This window comes from Acipenser ruthenus, chromosome 48, assembly GCF_902713425.1.
Source record: "Acipenser ruthenus chromosome 48, fAciRut3.2 maternal haplotype, whole genome shotgun sequence".
Taxonomy (NCBI): domain Eukaryota; kingdom Metazoa; phylum Chordata; class Actinopteri; order Acipenseriformes; family Acipenseridae; genus Acipenser; species Acipenser ruthenus.
The window spans coordinates 8,212,812-8,234,793 of record NC_081236.1 but is presented as its reverse complement, the minus strand read 5'-3'; the positions used below and the strand labels follow the sequence as shown (position 1 = coordinate 8,234,793).

General features: G+C 41.1%; 2 protein-coding genes and 1 non-coding gene across 9 annotated transcripts in view; 2 read left to right on the top strand and 1 right to left on the bottom strand.

The window, feature by feature from the left end:
• Window positions 1-3,009: 3,009 nt before the first annotated feature.
• LOC131721264 (5S ribosomal RNA) lies at window positions 3,010-3,128 on the bottom strand. The gene has a single exon (XR_009319918.1). It is a non-coding gene; the product is annotated as a 5S ribosomal RNA (ribosomal RNA).
• A 1,076-nt stretch (window positions 3,129-4,204) lies between these two features.
• LOC117404676 (zinc finger protein 883-like) lies at window positions 4,205-14,838 on the top strand. 7 transcript variants are annotated; one of them, XM_059014431.1, is made up of 5 exons: window positions 4,889-5,724; window positions 6,095-6,191; window positions 6,791-7,054; window positions 8,490-8,991; window positions 13,453-14,838. In XM_059014431.1, exons 3-5 carry the CDS (start codon window positions 6,833-6,835, stop codon window positions 14,571-14,573), a joined length of 1,845 nt encoding a protein of 614 aa, XP_058870414.1. In that variant the 5' UTR covers window positions 4,889-5,724; window positions 6,095-6,191; window positions 6,791-6,832; the 3' UTR covers window positions 14,574-14,838. The 7 variants fall into 7 exon arrangements, with proteins under 7 accessions (XP_034773903.2, XP_058870415.1, XP_033863485.3 ...); XM_034918012.2 differs by lacking the exons at window positions 4,889-5,724; window positions 6,095-6,191 and adding an exon at window positions 4,205-4,331; XM_034007594.3 differs by lacking the exons at window positions 4,889-5,724; window positions 6,095-6,191 and adding an exon at window positions 4,350-4,699.
• LOC131696665 (zinc finger protein ZFP2-like) overlaps window positions 8,922-21,982 on the top strand; it is a 273,747-nt gene continuing 260,686 nt past the window's right edge. The window contains exon 1 of the mRNA XM_059014437.1: window positions 8,922-8,991. The gene's annotated coding sequence lies outside the window, so the exon portion shown is untranslated. The remainder of the gene's footprint in view (window positions 8,992-21,982) is intronic.

Here is a 21,982-nt window from a genome sequence, read left to right as displayed (position 1 = left end):
AACATTCTTTAATATTCACTGGCAGGGGTGGAAGTTGCAGATGTTGAGATATTAGAGTCAGTGTTTCCCAGCATGCATCACTGTGAGCAGCTCCTTCCTCCAGACACAGACCACACGGTAGTTTTTAGGTGACTGGGTGTGAGGAGCCTTGTGTTAACAATGGGAGAACTGGGCTGACTGGGGAGGTAACTGCTGCCTATTTCAATTGTCTTATTACTGTGCTATCACATTATGGACAGCAGTGGTGCTCTGGCTCCCTCTTGTGGTCAGTGTGAATGATGGCAGTGTGTGCAGCTTGGCAGGGCACTGATGCCTGTTTCCAGGCTATACAAACACAGAGAGGGATTCAATCAAACACTAAGTTCACAGTTTAATAGAAGAGTGGATTAATTCTATTTGTATCAGTGTTCTAAGCGCTGCACTTCTGTTTCAATAAGTGTCACAGACAGTTCTATGAGATCTGAGCTGTGAACACAGGTGGGACTTGATAGGGTTGGGTGACTCACAGTACAGTTAGATTATCCTTCCTGAAGTTTTATGTTTAGCCTCTCAGTGCTTTCCTGCTCTCTAGGAGGGGCATTAGAAATCTGCCTGTTCACAATGAACTGGCCCATAAGTGTTGAGACATGTGTGCCAGGGAGATGCTGCACACATAAGGAATGAAGGAGACCAGGTGGGTAACAAGGATGACAAGACAATGAAGAATAAACTGACTTTAATAACGCTGATGTGCTGATCCTGAATAAAAAATAAAAATTCATTCAGGGACTTCTGAGTTCCTCATTTAAAAATGTGTCTGAAATTGAGATAACATCATTTTTATTATTATAAGTTATAATCCAAGTTAGAAAAAGAAGACTAAAGCACCCAATCTTCCATCTATTTGAGGTGCACACCATGTTAATATATGGGGCATTCCATACCAACTCAACCAGTGCAGATTTTACTAGAAAAAATCACCTGGGGGGTTTCTGACATGCTGAGTGCAGAAACTATGGTTGTTATTTTTTTTTTTTAATTTCTCCTTCGACCTATGACCTTGGAAGGGTCAACAAAAAATGAGAAATTATGTTGTAATCAAACTGCCATGTTTCTTCAATTTTGCATTGCCTGGAGTTAGATCTAGAGAAACAAGTGACAGGGTTTGCTTCCAGTGGCACCAGCTTGGAGCTGAGGGGTTATCAATGCCCCGTTCACACTAGCACACCCGTACCGGTACGGGAGTGTTTACACTAGCAAATAACCGAGCCGAGCCGGAACCAAGCCGTGAAACTCCAGCCCTGCAACATATCTGAGTCTGGCTCGGGGCCGAAGCAGGCTGTGGGCGGGGATTTGTGTCATTCTGTTTTTTTTTTTTTTTTTGCTTCTTTTTACATTTATAAACAGTGGTATGTATTTCTTGTTGTTATGCTAATCTTTTAAAAGGTTTGATGTGAGTGCTTGTAACTGCTTTGACACGAGTCCTTGTAAAAGTAAAAAAACAAAATAGCTTAAACGTTTTTTTAGTCAAACGCGGACATCAGGTAATAACAAAGAAATGACGCTAGTTTCCAACAAAGCTGATAATACAAACGACTGTGTTTTCAAGTTTATTTTTTTAATAAAAAAAAGAAAATAAACCGTACCTTTTTTGCCTTAAGTCTGATGGCCATATTCATCTTCAAAAGACTCAGACTGCGACTCTCTTCCAGAAGCATTCTTTTCTTTTTATATTCAATCCTTCGATGCATTTCAGCCGTGTTATTCAGCAGGTAAAACACAAAGATGCAAAAAAACACAACGAAAACATCCTGATCCGCCACAGCAACCGCCATTCTCACTGTCGTTTGTCGTCTTTGAAAACTTGCTGCTCAGCACGTTCATTATTCGTGACGTCATTCGCTCGGTTCTCCCCTCTCTCGTGTAAATGCGAGCCGAACGAGCGGAGACACACCAGGCCGGCTCGGCTCAGGTGTGCAGGTGTAAACGTAGCACAACTTGCTTATGGGACTTGGAGTTTTTTGTTATCATGACATATTTGATTGAATACTGCTTAGTTCTCCCAAGTGATCCAGGCTGATTCAAGTTCAGGATGCTCTCTAATTAAGTATGACCCCATTTTTGGGGGGTTTTGCCTCTGGGCTTCTCGCCCTGGATTGTAAGTCAAGGCGCCTGGGCCTAACTACTGTTCTTAGCTGTTGGCAGGACTTGAAGACGACATTGTAGTTTCTGGAAAAATTAGCAATAAACAAATTTCATTTTGACATTTTCTTTTACAAAGCATTTCAGCTATTGAATGACACCTCTCCATGCGTCTGACATTTTCATATTGTTTAATCCTGTCCAATACAAAGTGGACTATTCAAAGTAGTGTCCGATACATTCAACAAAACTTTTAAGGTTCCAAGTCAGGTCTACATCAACAATTATACAATTCTTAAGACAATTTGTTAATTCGTAATATTTTACCTCATGGTTTGACTTTTATCTTTCAAAATTTGAGTTAACAAAAACAAAGACCATTTCAATGTGTTAAAATATTTTTCCTTAATTGCAACCGTATAGTAAAACCACATACATTTCTTTATTACTTTCTTCTTCTCTCCTCAAGCTGCCGTCTGTTCCAAATGTTGGATTTGTTGCCTTTTCTTTTTAAGGAGCACCAGTAAGTTTTCATGGCAGCTAGAAAATAGAAAAGTATATTTAAATATGCATGTACCATTTTCTGTACATATATAGGCTGATATACTGATAATACATTGAATCTCAATGTCTTTGAAATCAAGTAATTCCACAACAATGTCTATTTATTAAACCGAAAAATAATGTATTTTTTAATGTTTTAACAAACGAACACACACACATGGGAAAAGGGCAGGATGGATTGAGTTCATATCATTTACTTATGTTAAAAGTTTCATGTTAAATGTTAAAATAAAATGTAAAAAATATTTCTAGTTGGAGCAAGTGTGAGAATATTATTCGAAATATGTGGGGAAATAGCGCCCCCTTTCAAGCTGTAGGTAGAAAAGCTTACAGCACCTGGTATTCCCAGGCGGTCTCCCATCCAAGTACTAACCAGGCCCGACCTTGCTTAGCTTCCGAGATCAGACGAGATCGGGCGTTCTCAAGGTGGTGTGGCCGTAAGCAAAAAGCTCTAGTGCTTTAGTATGTTTCATAGTAACTAATACCGGAATACTGCTACACGAGGAAAAAAAAAAAAAACATTGCTTAAAATGAATGAATGAATACATAAATATCGACATAAATGTATTTATTCCCATACGTATTTATTTATTCATTCCAATATTTACATATTACTTTATTTATTTCGATAATTGCGGGTGGTCGGACATACTTCATACAAGATTCTCGTCTGTATTGTTCTTTCAGTAGCCTAAATACCAAATTTAAACGACACCAAAACTGACCACGGGGTAAGAACAAATAAAAAAGAGAAACGCATGTGCACGGCCATAAAACGACACACACACACACACGCAAACACGCACGCACGCACGCACGCACACAGACACACACGCACGCACGCACGCACACACACAGACAAACACACACACGCACGCACGCACGCACACACGCACCCTCCAAAGCAAACTTTATACTGAAGTGAAAATAAACACGTAAAGAAACAGAAATGAGATCAAATTCAAATAAATCTGAATCATTCCTTGTGTCGTGACCCTGCCTTCTGACGACCCCCCACAAATCCACACACCGTTATTAAAACAGCCGATCTCAGTTGTATTGTGTAATGATGATAAAGGGTTAGAGATGTCATTGGACTCCGCTGACGAGGGGCAGCAGTAGGTTTAGTGGTCATTTGTTTATGCTCGACAGATGATTCGGCCAGGAGGGACACAGACCTGCACTTGCTCAGGGCAGACATATTTTACACTCAATTCTGTATCGCCAACACTTCATTGGCATGAAAAACTTGACTAAACCATCTTTGCAAACACTAGTATTAAAATATTTTATATGTACGAATCTTGCAAAATTAAAAAAAAAAAAATTATATATCGGTAGTTCGATACAGCCTCTTTTCTTCTGTACAATATTTTATATAATTCTATGCATTTCAGTGGGTAGTTCTAACCGCAAGTCAGACACACCTGAATTCTTCCCGGTCTTTCCCCACCATATTTTTTGTCAAATAATCTGGCCAATCAAATGTTCCATTAAACATTTTAGACTCGCAAGTAACCAATCAGAAGCAAAGCATTCGTTCTGCCCCCAGAACAAGCTTGGTTTCCAAAAACTCAACTGAACCGGACGCATCATTTTAAAGCGCAAATATTGCGGCGGGTTTGAGTTTTGAAGATTAGTAGCGGGTGAGTTGTTAACCATTTCATAAAATCCTGGATTTATATTGGTCAGTGATATAAGAACAAGCAATTAAAGTAATTGTGTGCTTTCGTAATATTACTAACCTGCAACTAAGCAAATGTAACAGTCTGGTGATTCAATGAATTGTAGCGCTTATGGAACCCCCATGTTTCCAAATATGGGTATCAGTGAGTCTGTTTCTTTAACACGACCCCCCCTTCTGTGCCCGCAGTAAACACGTGCACAGTCAGTTGCCTGCATGTTAATTTCCAATGTGCAAACGAGTGCTAGAGCTACCGTCCTAGGAATACATCTGAAATTTCTATATGCTGTATCTTCACTGTCCTGCATTGCTATTATATTTTATTAATAGGTAAGCGATTTCTCCTTACTTTGATTTTATTGATTAAAAATAGCAGGATTTGCTGTAATAAAGCTTTAAGTAAAACTTTATTTTTTTTAGCAGTGTGGAGTAGTGGTTAGGGCTCTGGACTCTTGACCGGAGGGTCGTGGGTTCAATCCCAGGTGGGGGACACTGCTGTTGTACCCTTGAGCAAGGTGCTTTACCTAGATTGCTCCAGTAAAAACCCAACTGTATAAATGGGTAATTGTATGTAAAATAATGTGATATCTGTATAATGTGAAATAATGTATAATGTGATATGTTGTAACAATTGTAAGTCGCCCTGGATAAGGGCGTCTGCTAAGAAATAAATAATAATAATAATAATAAATAGTGTGGCCGCCATGTGGATGATTCTGTTCAATACAGCTTTGCAAATAAATACATATTTGAAGCGGCTATATTCTAATACTTATAAAAGAATAATATTTTTTTTTATTTGAGTGATTTCTGTTATTTACAGAGGCAGTTGTATTTCCCATTTTACTCGGTAAATAGAAAAAAAAGAGAATATTGTTTATACATTCGTCCGCCATTTTGACTGAACTGCAGTTAAATATAGTTCAAAACTTGAACGGTTTATAATATGTGTTTAAGATGTTCCAAATATGTATTTGTCATTTATATAGTACATTTGTATTGTATGGTTACTAAAAAAAAAGAATTAAAAAAAAAAGCACTTTAAATAAGTTTCCTTTTAATTAATGCACCACGTGTGTATTGTGTTTTACACAGTCAGTTGCCTGCATGTAAATTTCCAATGTGCAAACGAGTGCCAGAGCTACCGTCCCAGGAATACATCTGAAATTTCTATATGCTGTATCTTCACTGTCCTGCATTGCTATTATATTTTATTAATAGTTCGTGGAGACCGGAGATTACGAAGAGTGGAGGACTCGATCCATTGCATCTACCGAGACGGCTTGTAATATTGCAGCGGGACTGTACAGTTCAGCAGAAGGACTTGTTTTTTTATATATTTAAGGCCTCCGGAGGTACTTTAGTCGTTGTGCACAACTGATAGAAACATTTTGTTTTATTCTATATTTTTATTTCCAATGTTTTTTTTTTTTTTTTTACTGTGAACAATATTGTAACAACTTTAATTGCTACATATATATTACTTTTATAAACATTTTTTTCATAAAGTATATTTGTTGTTGCTGAGTGATTCTTTATAATAAAGTAACCTGGTATAAATATATTAAGGCATCTGTATAACGTAAAGTACGTTTTCTTAAGAAGGGTATACGCAGCATTAGAGAGAGATCTCCAGAATTCACATATATTTTCCCTGAACTTAATTCTCAATGTGACTCATTGTGATAGTCGGTTACACTTACTCGGTGGGAACCTTTGTTACAGGGAGATGTTGGAGAGCGGGATTCTGGGAAGAGCTGAGTTCGTGGTTCCAGATGTGTGATTTTCAATAAAGTGTGTTCATTTAGAAGTAATACACAGTGTGAGTCTAACCGTTTGTGGAAACCCCCCAATCTATAACATTACTTGTACGAGAGCAGCCTGTTTCCTGTTTTGTGTGTGAATACATCATGTAGTCAAATGTTTCCGCATTTTCTGAAACATTATCACGTTAGTATAAACTACACGTTGACAATGTAATCCATGTTAAAAAAAAACCAAAAACTTTATACCGTAAAGACTTTTTTCATTATATATATATATATATATATATATATATATATATATATATATATGTATATATATATATATATATATATGTATGTCAATGGTTAACACGATTTCTGCTTCAGGGTTAAACCGAAAACTCGCCGAATTTGCAGGAGTGTTTTTGAATAGACGCATGCGCAATCAGTAATTTAAATTAAACATCTTCATGTTTTGTGGCGATTTAAAAGGGAAATCCACCTTAAGAGTCAGATCAGAATAATTCTGGTATTTTTAAGTCCACCTTAAATTATGGTGTCTGAAATACAAATCCACTGCACTCGGGCGAGCGCTTTTACTGGGTGTGCCTGTCAGGAGCCCCCACTTAAACCTCTTTGACAGGACTTATAATCTTTCTTTTTTTATTTTTGGCAGCTACCGAGCAGAACCCCATTTGATACCGTGGACAGTGTAAAGATGGAATCAGTCCCGATTAAAGAGGAGCTCCCTAAACTGGAAGTGGTCCCCATTAGACTGGAGTTCTCTGGACTGTCTTCCCTCCCCATTAAACAGGAGCTCTGTGAGATGCAATGTGACAGCATCAAGTCGGAGGTGTCTGTGATTAAAGCTGAGTGCAATGAATTGGAGATCTCCCAGACAGAAGAACCCCTTCCTGTGAATGAAGAGGTGCTGGAAATGGTGTGTATTACTAAACTGGAACCCCTCCAGAGACATATGTAGAACTATGTGTACTCTCTCGTGTTCTTATCATCACCCAAGATGATGGACCGAAATCTCACTTGAACTCAGCTGATTGTAGCTCTAGATCTATCTATAGATATATATCTGTAGTTTTGACCGTAAAATAACAGTTAAGTGATCTTTAACAAAGAACCCATGAATGGTGAAAATGTAGTCCCAGCAGTTATGAGATTTTTTTTTTAAAGAATTATTTATGGGTTGGTTATGTATGTCAGACTGACTATAAGATAGATCTGTCAGAAGTTCTATACCAATAAATCTCTAGGCAAACGTATTCGACCGCATTGCTGTGTATACAAGCTGTATAGGTGTTTTGTTCTAAGTGCTTTCAATGTATTTCACGCTACTAATGTGAAACCATTTTTCTTTTCATTTGTGATCAGCAGGGATGCCCTCACAACATGTCTCAAAACACAGGGGGGGGTTGAGCCCCCTTTTAAAATGCTGACTTTGCCCGAGGGGGGCTGAGGTCTTACGGCCCCCACATACTCGACGCTGGTGGGCAGTTGCTATTCGTTCATCACATGAATTTTTTTTTTTTTATAATTCACCATAATCCTAACAATCCTAACCGAAACTTCAAAGCACAGGCAACCTCCAAAACCCTTATTTTATTTTATCCCCACAGGATGAATGAAGTACATCCAGTACTTTCCCAGGCTTCTTGTAGAGTGTAGGTGTAGCGGTTGATCAAACACAACAGGGTGATGATGTGCACATTGCAGAAGTGTCACTGGTGCTTACTTTAAAACATTTACAACTCGTTCAGTTGGTGGGGTTCATAGATGTTCTTTGCATTTTTCACAAAATGTAAAAAATACAAATTCTCTGCCAAAATGTAAATTCTGCATTTTTCCTGTACCATTAACGTCCATTACAAATATAATAGGGTGTTACATACTGTTCTATGTAAAATGCAGTGTTTCTTGTGCTTCAGCACCGGTGTCCTGGGGAAAAAGTAGACCCGGGGGGGGTGGGGGGGGGGAGTGGATTGTGGTCTAGAATTTAAAAGGGAGGTTCCATTGTTTCTAAGGTTTACGCATAGATCACTGTACTACTACTACAACTACTACTACATCTAGGGAATTAGTAGGGTGTTAAATACTGTTCGTTGTAAAATGCAGTGTCTGTTGTGGCATTGCAGTTTACACTGAGAAACATCTGCTTCAGAACCGGTACTGTGCCGCCATTGAACCACCTCGAGAGACGTGTGTCTCTGCATTTTACCAGCATTTCCTGAAAGTGATTCCGCATCAGTGCTGCCACAGACACAGTGATTTGCTTCAGTGTAGACATGCCTCAGCATCAGTGCTAATCAGGGTCTGTGATATGAAACCAGCCCTTAATCTTTTTTTCTTTTTTTTTCTGACAGCTACCAAGCAGAACCACGTTTGATGCCTTGGACAATGTGAAGATGGAATCTGTCCCGATTAAAGAGGAGCTCCCTAAACTTGAACTGGTCCCTATTAGACTGGAGTTCACTGGACTGGCTTCCCTCCCCATTAAACAGGAGCTCTGTGAGACGCCCTGTGACAGCATCAAGCCAGTGGTGTCTGGAATTAAAGCTGAGCGCAACGAACTGGAGATCTCCCAGACAGAAGAACCAGTTCCTATGAAAGAAGAGGTGCTGGAAATGGTGCGTATTAAACTGGAGCCCCTGAAAGAGGAGGTACTCTTGAAACCAGGGAAGGAAGAATCTGAAGATTTGAAAGCAGCCCCCACTGAGCTGGGTCCGGTACACCTGCGGGAGTGTAGCGTGGTGCTGGAGAGAATCTGTGTGAGAAAGCAAGGCTCTGGAGAGGAAGGCTCTCTCAACAGCATGCAAGGAGGTGGAAAGGAAGACGGGCAGTCACATTCAGAATGCAGTCTAGCAGGTGAGTGACTGACTAGCTGTGACATTGTCATTCTACACTGAGTGATGGCCACAATGTGACTGAGAGGCTGAGAACAGATAGCAGGGCTCCACATTAGCATCCAGGTTCATTTTGCATACTTGTCTACACTGCAGCAAATCACCGTGTCTGTGGCGGCACTGATGCGGAATCACTTTCAGTGTCAATGGGAAATGCTGGGAAATGCAGCGACACTCTCAAGGTGGTTCAGTGGAGGCACAGTGCCGGTGTGAAGCAGATTTTCCTCGCTGTGAACAGACACCACATTTTATATAGGACAGTATGTAACACCCTATAATGTGTGTAATAGATGTTATTGGTACAGTCCTAAAACTCCCCTTATTTTTTCGTGTTCTGAAATCTGGTCCTGCCCACATCTGCAGCTGCTGACAGGGGGCTGAAGTTCGAAACCAACTGTCTGACCAGCGTAGGCTACTATATTGTATATTTTATGTCACAGGTTGGGTAATAAATAGCTTAAATATTTAATTTCACCTCAGAATATAAATGATAAAAACACAAATACTGTTAAAAATACTATATGTTAAGAGCATTTCAGCTGTATATTATAAAACACAGTTTAATTTATTAGAATAAGTTAGTGATTTCTGGCTAAAATGGTTTATTCTTTAATTAAAATACTGTAGCCTACTGTTTTGTATCATTACATGGAACAAAAAGTTTGAAACAAACTATCAGTTTAACTTGTCTAAGCAACATACTGAAATGTGAGTTACCTGTTTTATGCAGATTTGAAGAACAGAATATGTTTTTAAAAAAACGAATCCCTATTTAATGTGTGCAGCATATAGTATATTCTTTTGAAGTGTGACACACCGGCAGCATGTTTTAACACTGCATGATCTGCCTTCTATGTAAATGGAGGTATGCTGCCAAATTGCAGCTGAGCCTGTAATATCGCTGTGTAAATGCCGTAGTGAAGGGTCCTTTTTGTACTTTTTTGCTTTTACTAATTAAAAAAAGCGTGCCATGATCAGGACCCATCCTTCAATAAAAGGGCCGTTATGGCAGAACAAGTACACACATGAGGAAACACTTTGTCAGTCTGTGCATACAGTAAATTGCTCAGCAGAAATCAATATGTTTTGGATGTGATTATTGTGAAGAGTCTGAATCGGGATTCATTTCAAGACGCCATATACACAATTTGGGGGTGGGGTCCTCCTAGGCGGTCCCCTTGCTTGCCTTGCCCTAAGGCCGGCTCTGAGAGACAGTGCTAATCTCTGTAGCCGGACATGTACAAAAGTATTTAACAGCAGTTAAATGGACATTAACACATACCGTGAAACTTCTATTAAACAGTCCGGCATTTATTTACAAAACTCACGAGCAGACCAGCGCCTATTGGAGACCACCGATTACTTGAGACCCAGCGATTATTTAGATGAGGAAACTTTGGAAAATGAACAAGCAGAATTACAAATTTGTATTGTTAATGTACTGTAATATTGTAAGGGTTTAAAAAGATTAGCCAACCAGGCATGGTTTATATAAATGTGAACAGGCCACTTGAATCAAGCATGGAGGGTTTATTACAGTGAAAAGGATACAAAACAGCCAACTGGACTCTCGTGAACTGACGGTACAGTAAAAACAAGCTCTAGTTATACAAATAAGTAAATTAAAGATATAAACTACTAGCAGTTTTGTTTATACATATAGATAAATGTTGTCTATTAATAATAAAGATAAGTAATGAAATAATAATAGGCCTAATACTGGTAATAATAAGTTAAATCAAACCGAGATATAGCATGCAGGTAGGTTAGGCTTACAGCACAATAATAATAATAGTTTTTTTTTCTTAACGGCCCCTGGTCGTGATGTCACCTTTCAGTATATCCAAGTAAGCATTATCCATCCATCCATTTCATAACCGCTTCATCCTTTACAGGGTCACGGGGAGTAACCATTATGTATTGTGATAACAGCATCTTCCAGATATTATTTCAATTTCCATTTAAATCATGATCTTATGTACACTTTGTATTACTAAACGTTGTACTTCAGCCCTCATATAATGCGTTTTTATTTTACGCATTGCAATTGAAGGTAACCTGGCTTCAAAACGATACAATTAAATACTGGTCTTTTTTTATTCTTGATAAAATTACCCTTTTTATTTGTTATAAATGCAATAAATTCAATACAAAGCAACGCAATATACTGTTCAAAGCAAGAATGATTAAACTTAAACCAGAATGTATATGTTTGATGCCCTCAACACACATACTTCAAGTGGTGCTCCGCAGCCCTTGTGTGTGTTCGCGAAGTCTCCCTGCAATTACCCCAGACCACTCGTGAACCCACAATGCTATTCATGAGCTACTTGACTATCGACGGTGTTTGGGAAACGCGTCAGATTTGACATGTTGCTCTACGATGTTCGAGTTGTTTTTGGGAAACGGCACCCTGGATCAATCAATTGCAGGTTCTCGCTTCCCCTCTATTAACAGCACTGTGGAGTTCTCTTGGTTTGTTGGCACTGCTTCCATGTGTCTGTAGTTTCACGTGGTCTTGTCCAATTTGCTGCCCAAGGCTCCTTTTGTAAAAAGTTTTTAATCATTAGCTTTTTCATAATCTCAGTCTACAAGCCATTAATTAGTTAATGGTTAAAGCAAAACTTGTTTTCTTATTACAATGTCAATGTGTCTTACATTTAAAATGTTCAGATTACTTTTAATTTTTGTAATATGAATTGCATTTATTCTCATGGATCTTTCTCAATGGTACTGGTAGATAAACATCGTAATGGACCTGCTCCTAAAGACCATCCACAGTAATTTATAAAATTTGGCTAATTGGGGCAAAACTTCAATGTAATTTACTGAACGTGTCCATAACTACCAGATTGAGTTATCAGCCCCCATCCTGGATAGCCAAGGTCTTTCAGTGTTTATCAAAAGTAAGAAATAAACAATTTAAATGATTCTTACATCAACAAAATGCTTTATGTGTTAATTAATTCTATGCAAAATCAATCACCAAATTCATGTTATTTTCTTCCTAATCACTATTCAAAGTATATTATTTAAAAAGTGGGCATTCAAATGAGTGCGTGTGTGTCAGTGTGTGTGTGTGTGTCTGTGTGTGTGCGTGCGTGCATGTGTGTGTGTGTGGTGAGAGCCTGTAGTCCCAGAATGCAGCTGGTCATCTCTTTCTCTCCATTCTCACACAGCTTGAGACCCCAAACACAGTTCCATTTATTGTAGGTTTGTTTGTCGTAACCAAACCATAACCAGTTATGACGGTATAATGAAGTGAAAACAGTACTTCAATCAGTCTTATTGTAGGTTTGTTTGTCGAAACCAAATTGACCTGGTCTGCCTCAAACATCGATTTGGATGAGATACAGGTATTATGCACTGTAATTGAATCATATGCTAAAAACTTGAAGAAAATAAAATGTATAGTATGATATATAAACTTATAATAATTTGTCTTGTTTTGAATAAATAAAACTTGTAATTATACATTTTACTTCTTTTGCTAGTTATGTTTATTTGAATAAAACTTAAGTGAAATCTCCACTGTTGGTCAAAATTCTCAGGAATCTACAGGAGGGTTCTATATGTATTTATTCTGCGGTCTATAGGGTTAATTTGACATCTATTGGGGAAAATGACTTTATTCCTAATCGGCAGGTTTGCCCCCCCTCCCCCCCGATACTACAGTTAATATTCAATCACTCATTCATTTGTTCTATTTTTATACAGCAGATTTGTGATGCAACATATTTCAATCAGTTTATATCCAATTACTCTTACACATTTGTTTCTAATCAGAAAATTTGTGCTGTACGTATAATCAATGAGTTTATTTCCAATTACTGCCGCTCATTTACAATCAACAAACAAGGTTATCATATACGCAATTACTCCTGTAACCTTGATGAGCTAATTGTGCATGCAACTGCTCTCAGGTGTCTCCTGCAACCCAGGCTAACAAATGACTCTCTGGGTTCTCTTGCAACCTAGGTGAGCCTTTCCCATTTGCATGTTCACTCTCAGGAGCTCTCAGCAACATAGGCAAGCTTAACTGTATGCACAGTCCCTCTCAGGAAATCAGCAATAAACAACTTGACTCCCTGGTCTTCGCAAACAGCGTGGGATCAGGACCATTATACTCTGTATAGTATTTCAAACACCCAATCTCCATCCGACTACTTTGCACCATATCTCCATCTGCCCCTACAATCTCCCTATCCTAATCTAGCTGATCAGGCTAGGATTGACAGGCAGGTACCCATTGCAACCCTTTTTGACAAATGATAAGCAGTAATCAATAACACCAGCAAAAACACAACACAAGAAAAAAAAAAACTTCTCTGTTTTTTATGAAACGACAAAATGAGGAAGGCACAATTGCTGCATTTCTTACATCAAACAGTCTCTGATTTTCTCTCCTGTTTGTCTTTTCCAGGTTCCAGTCCAGCAGTTAAAGCAAGGACGGGTGCCACCCAGTTAAGGAATTTAAAAATACTGAAAGGAGAGAAATTTAAAAATACCAGAGGAGAGAAACCGTATCACTGCTCTGACTGTAGTAAGAGTTTCACTCAGTCAGCAAATCTTGTAATACACCAGAGAGTTCACACAGGAGAGCGGCCGTATCGCTGCTCTAACTGTGGAAAGAGTTTCAAGTCATCAAGACACCTTACAGTACACCAGCGAATTCACACAGGAGAGAAACCGCATTGCTGCTCTGACTGTGGAAAGAGTTTTAGTCAGTCAGGAGACCTTGTGATACACCAGCGAATTCACACGGGAAAGAAACCCTATCGCTGCTCTGACTGTGGAAAGTGTTTCAAATCATCGGGACACCGTACAACACACCAGCGAATTCACACAGGAGAGAAACCGCATTGCTGCTCTGACTGTGGAAAGTGTTTCAAATCATCAGGACACCGTACAACACACCAGCGAATTCACACAGGAGAGAAACCGCATTGCTGCTCTGACTGTGGGAAACGTTTCAGGAACTCAGGAAACCTTTCAAAACACCAGCGAATTCACACAGGAGATAAACCTTATCGCTGTTCTCACTGTGGGAAGAGTTTCAGACATTCAGGAAATTTTGAATCACATAAGCGAACTCACAAAGGAGAGAAACCATATCACTGTTCTGACTGTGGGAAGAGTTTCAGTCGGTCAGAACACCTATTAATACATCAGCGAATACACACTGGAGAGAAACCGTATCACTGTTCTGACTGTGGGAAGAGTTTCAGTCGGTCAGGACAACTTGTAACACACCAGCGAATTCACACAGGAGAGAAACCATATTACTGCTCTGACTGTGGGAAGTGTTTCAGGGATTCAACAGACCTTGTAAAACACCAGAGAATTCACACAGGAGTAAAGCCATATCACTGCTCCGACTGTGGTAGAAGTTTCAGTCAGTCAGGACAACTTGGAAAACATCAGCGGGTTCACACAGGAGAGAAACCCTATCATTGCTCTGATTGTGGGAAGAGTTTCAGTCAGTCAAGATCCCTTGTTACACACCAGCAAATTCACACAGGAGAGAAAAAAAAGAAAATGTAAATAATGTTCCTGCATAAAAATAACTTTTATCCATTTTGCTTCCTGACATTTCAGCACTGCAGTGCGCTGCTGAATAATGTGGGTGCCCAAGCTGAGGAGACAGTCAGACATGCTCCCAGAAAATTCTTAAATTTTACAAATACTAATATCCATGTTTTAGAAATAGATTGCTTACAGTGAGGTGTTTTTTTAAATATAATTTGTGTTCATTTTCAAAATAATAAATAACATATATATATGTATGTGTGTGTATATATATATATATATATATATATAATATATATATATATATATATATATATATAATGTATGTGTGTGTGTGTGTATATATATATATATATATATATATATATATATATGTAGGATTAAGTGGTTAATGATAATGGATGGATATATTAATGTATGCAATTATTTATAGAACATACAATCTACAATCAGTCTTACGATATTAGAGCCATGTTGATCATTTGTGTTGACAATTGATACACTTGATCACGAGCTAGCAGGTAGTGCTTACTTTCTTATTGTAATAGAAACAAAAGAGATCATTTCTGACTGGATCAGAATCTTGAGTGCTCGTGTTTTTATATATATATAGAGCTATTAAATGATATGTCCAAACTGTACAGTAAAATGCGCAATGCAAATTTAGGACACTGTAAATGCTCTTATTGGAAGTCCAGGAAAGCTGAATTGAGCTCCATCTATTGCAATGAGCTACTGCTGTATCATAGAGCAGTTCTCCTGGTAAACCCTTTGAAGGAGAAAACAAACTGCTATTGTTAATTATTTTGCATAGAATGGCACAAGGCAGCTGTAATAGAGTAAATGTGAGTGTGCTTTAAGATTGTGTGTTGCTACTAGCCCTTTCCAGTGCAAATTCAAAGTGTAAAACCAAATAACACAACAAGCAGGGCACAAGCTAAGCAATGAGCTGTATTTGATTGGGGAAATAAAAGCTGTTTACTTTGACTATCTGTGTCAGTCTGGATTCTTATAGAAATCAAATGTAAGACAACAAATATACTAGAAGTGTCAGGGGTGGAAGCTGCAGATGTTGAGATATTAGAGTCAGTGTTTCCCAGCATGCATCACTGTGAGCAGCTCCTTCCTCCAGACACAGACCACACGGTAGTTTTTAGGTGACTGGGTGTGAGGAGCCTTGTGTTAACAATGGGAGAACTGGGCTGACTGGGGTTGTAACTGCTGCCTATTTCAATTGTCTTATTACTGTGCTATCACATTATGGACAGCAGTGGTGCTCTGGCTCCCTCTTGTGGTCAGTGTGAATGATGGCAGTGTGTGCAGCTTGGCAGGGCACTGATGCCTGTTTCCAGGCTATACAAACACAGAGAGGGATTCAATCAAACACTAAGTTCACAGTTTAATAGAAGAGTGGATTAGTTCTATCTGTATATGTGTTCTAAGCACTGCACTTCTGTTTCAATAAGTGTCACAGACATGAGATCTCAGCTGTGAACACAGGTGGCACTTGATAGGGTTGGGTGACTCACAGTGCAGTTAGATTATCCTTCCTGAAGTTTTATGTATAGCCTCTCAGTGCTTTCCTGCTCTTTAGGAGGGACATTAGAAATCTGCCTGTTCAGAATAAACTGGCCCATAAGTGTTGAGACATCATTGTGACATCACTGTGAGCAGCTCCTTCCTCCAGACACAGACCACACTGTAGTGTTTAGATGACTGGGTGTGAGGAGCCTTGGGTGAACAATGGGAGGACTGGACTGACTGGGGAGGTAAATGCTGCCTAGTTCAATTGCCTTATTATAGTTTTATTACATGGACAGCAGTGGTGCTCTGCCTCCCTCTTGTGGTCAGTATTAATATCTGCAGTGTGTCTCTTGAAGATCAAATGAATGGAAGCTATAGTGCTGCTGACAGTAGTAATCTCCTGCATCTTCAGCCTGGACTCCACTGATGGTCAGCATGAAGTTTGTTCTTGAGCTGCTGTCAGTGAATGGAGCTGGAGCTCCAGAGACTCGGCTATTCAGTGAAGAGAAGAGGAGTTTAGGAGCTCCTCCGGGTTTCTGCAGATACCAGGCTAGACTGCTGGTAAAACCAGAGCTACTGGATCTGCAGTTCAGAGTGACACTCCCTCCTATAGAGACAGACTCCACTGTGGGACTCTGAGTCAGGACAATCTGACCGCTGGATTCTGAAAATAAAAACACAGAACATCAACCCACCGAGTCAACAGCCTCGTCCATTAACTGCATTCCACTGTGTGCTGAGGAAGCGCTGATATTAATAATAATTAATAATAATGAGGATTTCTTATCATGAGCAAAGAGTGCCAGTGTGCAGAGGAGGAGCCCCAGTGAAGCCATGTTCTCTGTGTGTCTCAGTGACTGTGAAAGGGCTGAACTGTCAGCTTTAAAAACCCTGAGCAATGGAGCAGTGCAGTTATTCTAGCTGTTGTGTAGAGCAGTGAGGCAGGCACAGGTATGCAAAGCACCTTCCTTTATACAAATCCTGTCCCAGGCAGTTAGATGAGATCTGAGCCGTGAGCACCAGTGGGGCTTCATAGGGTTGGGCCACTTTTACTGTTTGCTTCTATTTTTACCCCTGTCAAAGCTGTGAATGATGGCAGTGTGTGCAGCTTGGCAGGGCACTGATGCCTGTTTCCAGGCTATACAAACACAGAGAGGGATTGTCACAGGATGACCCGAGTGGAAGAGCTGTCGGGCAGCAATGTAGAGAGACTCGGAGACAGACGGCAGGTGAAAGTGCTACGGCGCTTATTTATTAGACAAACACAACAAAATAAACAGTTTAAACAAAAACAGATCTCGCACACACTCTTACCCAAAGACAAACACTACACACAGGATCAGAGGTCTACCCTCTCCAGAATCCCAACACCAACCAAACCTGTGCTCTCAGCGCTCCCTTACATACACCTGTGCAACAATTTACACCCACTTAATCAATTAAACCCTCCACCACATTCTCACATGTATTTAAAGTGCCAGTGAATTAACCCTTTAATTACCCACCACCACTACAAAACACACATATACACACACACACTATAAACATAGGGCAGTACCCTCATTCTGTCACATTCCTCCCCCCTTATGTGCGTTGCACATACAGGCCCTCAACGGGCCACCTCCCCCCCCCCCCCCGCCACCATTCCACAAGATTTGGGAGGGAGGGACGGTGGGAGGAAATGTTGGGGACCAGCCAACCCCTGTCAAACACCAGACGGGCAGGGCCAGTCCTCCCACCTTGTGCACCCTGCCGCCTGGAGTCCGCTGGCCCCAACACTCCCCAGCACTCCTTCACCACCATGAGGCTTTTGTAAGGGGGCGCCCGTTTAACCCCCGTGACTACCCCTGGGCTTCTATAAGGGGGCTCCCGTTTAACCCCCGGCCTACCCCATAAACCCAGTGTCCTTATTGTCCCTTCTCGGGTCCCTCCTGGATACCCGTCAGCTGGCACAGGCAGGTTGGCCGCCCCTAGCGGCATAGGCACTAGCTTGGGTGCCTCCGCTGGCACTGGAACTGCTGGCGCTGGACCCTCCGGAACCACTGGCGCTGGCGCTGGACCCTCCGGAACCACTGGCACTGGACCCTCCGGAACCACTGGCACTGGACCCTCCGGAACCACTGGCACTGGCGCTGGACCCTCCGGAACCACTGGCACTGGACCCTCCGGAACCACTGGCACTGGCGCTGGACCCTCCGGAACCACTGGCACTGGACCCTCCGGAACCACTGGCACTGGACCCTCCGGAACCACTGGCACTGGACCCTCCGGAACCACTGGCACTGGCGCTGGACCCTCCGGAACCACTGGCACTGGACCCTCCGGAACCACTGGCACTGGCGCTGGACCCTCCGGAACCACTGGCACTGGCGCTGGACCCTCCGGAACCACTGGTGCTGGACCCTCCGGAAACACTGGCACTGGCGCTGGACCCTCCGGAACCACTGGCACTGGACCCTCCGGAACCACTGGCACTGGCGCTGGACCCTCCGGAACCACTGGCACTGGCGCTGGACCCTCCGGAACCACTGGTGCTGGACCCTCCGGAAACACTGGCACTGGCTCTGGACCCTCCGGCGCGGCAGGCAGGAAAACAGGAACCTCAGGTGGAGCAGCAGACAGCACAGCAACTTCAAGTGGAGAGGCAGACAGCACAGCAACTTCAAGTGGAGCAGCAGACAGCACAGCAACTTCAAGTGGAGCTGCAGACAGCACAGCAACTTCAGGTGGAGCTGCAGACAGCACAGCAACTTCAAGTGGAGCAGCAGACAGCACAGCAACTTCAAGTGGAGCAGCAGACAGCAACACTGGTGATGTTGGCCATTTCTCCTGGGACAGCACTTTCTCTCTTCATCGTGCCCCCCTCAGCAACATGAGCAATGGTTGCTGGGGAGTCCCAACATCACACCCCTGCTCCCCCCAAAAAATTTCTGGGGGGTGTGGCTTCAGCTCCTCCCATACCTTCTCTTCCAGCAATGGTCCTTGGGCTTGCAACAACTCCACCCCCTCTGGCTCTTGGGCTGGCAACGGCTCCACCCCCTCTATCTCTTGGGATGGTAATGGCTCCGCCCCTTCTGACTCACTTGCTGGTGATAGCTCCGCCTCTTCTGGCTTATGTGCTGGCACTGGCTCCGCCTCTTCTGGCTTACATGCTGGCAACAGCTCCGCCTCTTCTGGCTCATGTGTAGGCAACGGCACCGCCCCCTCCGACTCTCGAAATGGGCAGCGAGGCGTTGGGTGGTCGCCCTCTCCACAATCTAGGCACCACCATTTCTGTTTCTGCTCCTCCTGCTCTCTAACTGAACGGCGGCAGCTCCTGTCTTGCTTGTGGGGTGTCTTGCTCTGACGTGCCTGGGCAGCCACTACCTCCTCCCAGCGTGGAAAAATGAAGGGCACCCTAACCCCAGCTCACCTGCCGCACAACACCACTCCTCCCCCTCAGATTCTTCCTCTTCCTCATGGGGGCATCGCGTGCTGCAGTATATATATATATATATATATATAGACATATGGCACAATATACGGCAAACCAATAAACACACCCAGGTAATGTCCTTCTGGGCAGTCTCGCTGGAGCATTTGTCATGTCATTAGTCATTGCTGATGTCATGTATGACGTCATATCTGATGTGATGCATGGGCATGATATGGGTGAGTAAGGTTGCGTGCCTTAATGTCTCATTTCCTGACTCTGCAACATTAACATTATTTTAACAAAGTCTTTGTTAATGAATTTCCATAGTTTTTTTTTTTTTACCCGAATCCTCTGCTGTATAAATTTCAAATGGAAAGAAATACATTGTAGTGCAACCCATGAAGTGGAGACACACAAAAAAGCAACCAGACCCCTGTGCACAGAGTTCAAAATGTGACAATGATGTGTTAGTCCAGATTACTGTAGGATATTGTGTTTGTTCAAGGAAAGGCTAGCTTCAGAGGAAGGCTGTAATAATAACACATGGCTGTCACTGTTTCCTAAATATAGGGCTGGTGGTATCTCATTGGTGAAGCAATGTTAACACAGTGCACTTTGCTCTTTTTGTTGTGGATGTCAATGTTATTTAACAGTTCAGTGCTAGAGCAGCACACCCACGTGAAGCCCGCGTCCACTCCCTGCAGGAAGCCTTCTTATTGAGGAACCCTTACTTAGATTTGATCGATTGATTGATTGATTGATTGATTAGCAGACGCCCTGACCCAGGGAGACTTACATATCAAGAATTACAGTACAATTAAGAGCAAGATACAAAATACAATGACTTCAGTCCTAATAAGAGCAAATACAAAACACAGTACGATTTGATATCGGGGCAGTTCAAGAGCAGATAACAGTGTTGATAGCTACATCAGGGTTAGATATGAATGCAGGTGAAATACAAAATACTACAGATTGGGTTAAGTGCAGGATTAAATACAGTAAAATAGGGAGCAGACAAGTGCATTAAAGGCAGAGTGCTATATTGTCTAGAAGGGAAGAGTTGAGTTTTACAGGTCCTGTCTGAAGAGGTGAGTCTTGAGGAGGCAGTCAGGGACTGGGCAGTCCTGACATCCGTAGGAAGGTCATTCCTCCACTGCGGGGCGAGGGTGGAATCTGCAGTATCACTAGTGTATATACTAATATTAGTTACTATGAAAGACACTCAACCAGAGTTTAAACCAATAGTTATTTAAACCAAGACCAGTGTATAAAGTGTTATTGTGAGACAAATATAAAAGGAATGCACCGAGATTGAACTCAGCTCGCTGGATTCAGAGTGCTAGCCATTACACCATGGAACCACCCATACAGGTCCCACATTGCAGGGACTCTCATCAGTGTTTCGTCAAAACACCAAACAAAACTAACTGCACTACACTCTGTGACCACAAGAGGGAGAGAGAGAGTAATAAAATGATGCTCTTTAATCCAGAGCAGTGGTTCTTAACCTGGGGTCCTCAGAGACAGTCCAGGGGGTCCACAGGAAAAAAACTGGAAAATTTTCACTCAACATTAGCAATGTGCAAAATCAAAATGTTTGCTTCTTGAATGGATTTGATTTCACAAAGTTTATGATGGATCTGTTAACCTGCAGCTCTGATTTTAATATTTTACAATTAATAATTATTTATACTGTGTAACAAAGCTACATAATCACAGATGTGGCTAAGATGAATTGTTTGAGAGAAGGGAGAAGAGAGAGAAATAGCTGTGTTTGTACAAACTCAACACAAAGAAAACTATACGCTATTTTTTTTTGGTTTTGCTTCCAAGATAAACTTTTTTTCAGTTTTTCTTCCGAATGGCAAAGAAACTGCATCAGCTGAAAAAGAGTTTAAACTTAAGAGCACTCTAAAACTAATTAAAAAAAAACGTTCCTTTCGCGTTTCAGAATCGCGCAGAGCTCTGCTGGAGCTTCAACGCGTTTGTTTCTCAGTAAATCATCTCATTGAAAAGCTCGACTTGTCTGTAGCTGCTGTAAAAATAGCAATGTTGTTTATGGAATAGCCTGTGAAAAATGTGATGAAATCAAATATGTTGGAGAGACTGGAACTACTTTTATATAAAAGAATTCAGAACCACCTTTCATTAATTAGAAATAAAAAAAAATGAATGAACCAATAGTACAGCACTTCACCAGTCAGGGACATAACATAAATGATGTAAAGTTTGTAGTATTAGAACAGCTCAAATTAGACAATGCGACATATAGAAGAATAAAAGAAAGTAAATGGATAAATAGACTGAACACGATGATGCCAGCGGGACTCAACAGAAAAGAATGAGCTAATTAACTTCAATAAATATATAACATTTAAATAAATAAACAAAATTTATGTCACAATATATAGAACACCATTACATCTAATAAGAATAAATCATGAATTTGAATGTAAACAATAACAAGTAGTTGTCATGCCGA